Genomic DNA, 4,049 nt, shown 5'->3' on the forward strand with positions numbered 1-4,049 from the left:
AACACATTCTAAATTAATACAACTACACCATCACTTACCCACTTCAAATCCATATTATCTTAAAGGAAACTGCCTAATTAGTCAAATTCAATAATGATGGAACCATAAACATTTACTACTCCCACATCCAGCGGTTAAAAATTCTTGTAAAATACCTACAGCAATTAACATTTTTATAATTTGGAACTTTTTCTATTCGCAAACATGGATAGCGTATCTTTAAAAATCAAAACAAAAGCTAACAGCGACCAGAAAACAGTTAAGGAGATAACATAATATAAACCTGCGGCCTGACGATCGATTTCTTTCAAAATTTATTGAACCAAGAATCGATATGAAAAGCATAATTTTGTTTGGCAATTTTATTTTGTTTCAACCATAAAAAACAACACAAAATAAAAACATGGCAAACAAATGTTGTCAAGTGCAAGTTGTAGATCACATTTCGAAAACCGCAATAGTCAATCACTATTTCTTGAACATCGACGAAAGAAATGCCCCCGGTGCCACAAACACCTTCATTAAACCACTAATACTCTCTTAGTGGTGGTTCTTAGTTTCGAATAGCCCATCGGGACCTGCATATCATAAAAGAAACATGTCATGCAACATGAAATCTTAGTCCAACGATATTTTGAAGACACAGGCAGACACAGTAGCATTGGATTACTAACAGCAGACGAGGGATGCAAATACACAAGAAATCTGCTACTAATGTAGAAGCAAACAGTAACCTCTAATCTTGTATATAATTCATATATCTAGACAAGTTTCCCCATAATTACTAAAAATGAAAAGAAAAAATTACATAAACTATTTTATAAGCTAAAATTAGTTTATCTATTCGTTATAATCAACTTTTTGGAAAACTAAATGATTTAAGCTTCTCCAAAAAATTATTTAAACCATTAAAGAAAGTATATCTTCTAAGAAAAAGGTATTTCAATTTTTTTTCTTATTATTTTGGTCTAATTACTCTTTTGGTACTTGTTTTTATCTAAGAGTGTCAAATTAGTCCTCCAATTTTTTTAAGTTTCAATTTGGTCCCAATTTTTAAAAAGTTAATACAATTTGGTCTTCATTTTAAATTTATTGAAACGAATCAATGATTTTTGTATCAAAATTGGTTTTATGATTATGTTAATTACATCAATAAAGCAAATCATCATTATTAATAACGTTAATTTTGATGAAAAATCCTTGATTCGTTTCAAAATATTTAACCAAAAGGGTGGGTAACTAAACCTATTATTTTCTACAAGTGTTTGTAGATAAACATGTTCAAACAGAACTATAAGAATAAACAACCACCTGTACCGTCATACTGTGATAATAAAGTTAGAAATTTATACAAACAACCAACGAAAAATAATGAGTCACTGAGAAATACTGGTTGGGTGTAAGAGCAACTTCAGTACCCTTAAAATAACTTCTGGTATCTATATTGAAAATTTCTTTACATTAAATCATTGCCAAAGTTGCAAAAATAAAAGAAAACTATGAGCCACAGTGTGACCCTTAGATTGGAGGCCATGTGCCTTCGTAGGTGCCATGCAAACAAACATGTAAAAACCGAAAGCAGTAAAAATAAACTCATTTACACCAGATCTCCAACTTAAAAACGGCATTACATGTCCTACTAGAAATTCTGATAATTGGAACCAATATATGCATAAAAACTGTGACTGAAAGAGCCCACAAATATTAACATGTGAATAATAAACCCAAAACAGCCACAACCCACCCTCCCTAACCATCCAGTAGAAACTAAATCTAGTATACTAATCAACAAAAGATGGCTTCCATTCACTAAACAAAAATGAAAAATGGTCATGTAAACAGTTCCTACACTATTATTAACAAAAAAAAGTCTATAGCCAACAAGATTTTCCATCACTAAAGGAACGGAGGGAAAATTCAAAACTATTCAAATATTTGAGAAATAATTACTACTTCTAAAGAAAGCTACACATCACAGATACGAAGACATAAAATTAAAGACATACCCCATGGGAATTCCTTATTGCGGATATGTAAATATGGGTAAGCCTGCGCAGAACAGTAAAAAGTTAAACTTTTGTTTTAATAATACAAAATGTACTTGAACATGCACTGGAGATGGGGAAAAGATAGACAAACACAAAATACAGAACAACAATCATAAAGAACTGCAGATGTGTAGAAACAAAAGCTCACAGGAGGTTCTTCTGTGTGTGGGTGGCCCTTTGATAGATTATAAATGGCCAAAGCAGAGCAACTGACAATGCCTAGATATGTAATCTTCTCCCATTTGGCCGTCTCGTCTGAGAAAAAAATAAGAGAAATAATTAAAAAATATAAAACAAATCTTTGAAATAAAACATGCAAAGTGCAATATAGGGGAGGTAGAGAAAATCTATCAATCTCAACCTGAAATAAAAGATACATGAAATTCATAACAGAAAGGTCAATATTACAGTGATGAAGTAAGACACAAAAATCCTAATATACTTTGCTCATTTAAACTGAAAAATGTTGCTATCTATAAATACAAACCCAATGAGTCTACATCCAGCAATTTAAACGCAACCACGCTATCGGATTCGAAACTAACGTCTGAAATCGAGATAATTGAAACGTCGATTTATTTATTTATTTATTATCATTTCGAACATAAGCGCAAAAATATTCAAACTTAGAGTCGAAATCAATGCACAAATCCATTTCAGCGGAGAATAAATAGAAATTACGAATCGATTTCAGCAAAGAAAGAAATCGACCGCAAACAGTTCACATTAAAAGTTAGAAAAAAAATAACGGATCGCATAATTCTTTTAATGTCAAATAAAATGGAGCTGGGCCAATCTCATCAATACGCAAACCCTTTCCGCACGAAAATTGACCTAATGCACGACACGCTCCCGCGAAACAAACCTATTGCAGCAGATCTAATTTTTTAAACCCTAAAATAAATAGGGTTAGAGAAGAGAGAGATGATAAGGTACTTACAAGCATCATCGTGATGACCAGCCGAAGAAAAGTTTCGCTTGGGAGCCTGGGAGCCACGAGCGCCTCCACGTAGGGCCGTTCGAAGAAAACCCGATCTTACAAGCGATGTCGCCATTGCTCGCCGCTTGACTCTTTCTCTTCTTTCTGTTTTAGCTTGAAGGGGCAACAGAAACAATAGGAGCTGCCTAAACGTGAGAACTGGTTATATATTGCACGAATACACCTGGCACAAATTCCATCATTTTCTGTCTAATATTTTACATTTTTCTGAAGAATCAATTGGGATTTTAATATTCAAAATGAACGGATTTTGTTTTTACAGCCTTGTAAATTTTTTTTTTTTTACCTTTCTAAAATTTAAAAAATATATATATATATTTTTCTTTTATAAAATTATGACTAAACTTTGGTTTAATTTTTTAAATAATTTCTTATATTTAACTTTTAAAATTGTAAAATTATTAAATTTTTTAGTACACATTTTATATATTTGAATTTCTTTAGTGATATTTGGGATTATTATTTGAAATTTTCTAAAACATATGTTTGGACACAAAATCTTGTGGCAAAAGTAATAATATTAGCTTTCAAGGAAGAAATAGGTTTAATTGATTTTTGTTTTTATAATCACAAAATTTGTTTTTAAATACTATTTTTTGTCAAGGACATTTTTAGTCAATTATTAAAAAATATTTCTAAAAGTTCTACATTTGAATATTGTAACTTAGAATCCCTTCTAATTATATTGAGGAAGGTTGAAAGTCTTACATCAATTAAAAATAAAATAGAATAATCATATAGACCATCCATTCATCTATAACTATATATAAAAAGATTCTCTCTGATGTGTTCACATTTCATAATTCCAATTTTAAACAATATAAGTATTTATTAAATTTTTAAAAATTAATCGTTACTTTTAGATGTTTTATATAAAATCGTTTATCTTCTCTCCCTTTTTTATTCTTCTCTCCATCAACAGTTATTTTTTCATTTTTTTTTTTCATTCATTTCACTTTGTTTTTAATAAATATAAATTTATTTTTGCATATTAAGTTAAC

At 30.3% G+C, this 4,049-nt stretch overlaps 1 protein-coding gene across 2 annotated transcripts; it reads right to left on the bottom strand.

Annotated features, from left to right (window-relative positions):
* Positions 1-291: 291 nt before the first annotated feature.
* Positions 292-3,181, bottom strand: LOC114176209 (cytochrome c oxidase-like protein). 2 transcript variants are annotated; one of them, XM_028061166.2, is made up of 4 exons: positions 2,989-3,181; positions 2,197-2,303; positions 2,007-2,049; positions 292-578 (listed from the first exon to the last, which is right to left on the bottom strand). In XM_028061166.2, the coding sequence occupies exons 1-4, from the start codon at positions 3,101-3,103 to the stop codon at positions 541-543; spliced, it is 303 nt and encodes a 100-aa protein (XP_027916967.1). In that variant the 5' UTR covers positions 3,104-3,181; the 3' UTR covers positions 292-540. The 2 variants fall into 2 exon arrangements, with proteins under 2 accessions (XP_027916967.1, XP_085526733.1); XM_085670607.1 differs by having other exon boundaries at positions 292-610.
* Positions 3,182-4,049: the final 868 nt, after the last annotated feature.

Source organism: Vigna unguiculata, chromosome 3 (genome assembly GCF_037176805.1).
Source record: "Vigna unguiculata cultivar grain cowpea cultivar isolate G323 ecotype 2 chromosome 3, ASM3717680v1, whole genome shotgun sequence".
NCBI lineage: Eukaryota > Viridiplantae > Streptophyta > Magnoliopsida > Fabales > Fabaceae > Vigna > Vigna unguiculata.

Bases quoted from the DNA above. Each gene is read 5' to 3' on its own strand.
- LOC114176209 (XM_085670607.1), bottom strand. From the start codon at position 3,103: ATGGCGACATCGCTTGTAAGATCGGGTTTTCTTCGAACGGCCCTACGT. The intron at 2,304-2,988 runs GTAAGTACCTTA...TTTTTTTCTCAG, and splicing joins TGGTCATCACGATGATGCTT to ACGAGACGGCCAAATGGGAG. The intron at 611-2,006 runs GTATGTCTTTAA...CTAAGATTTCAT, and splicing joins CAATAAGGAATTCCCATGGG to GTTGCATGACATGTTTCTTT.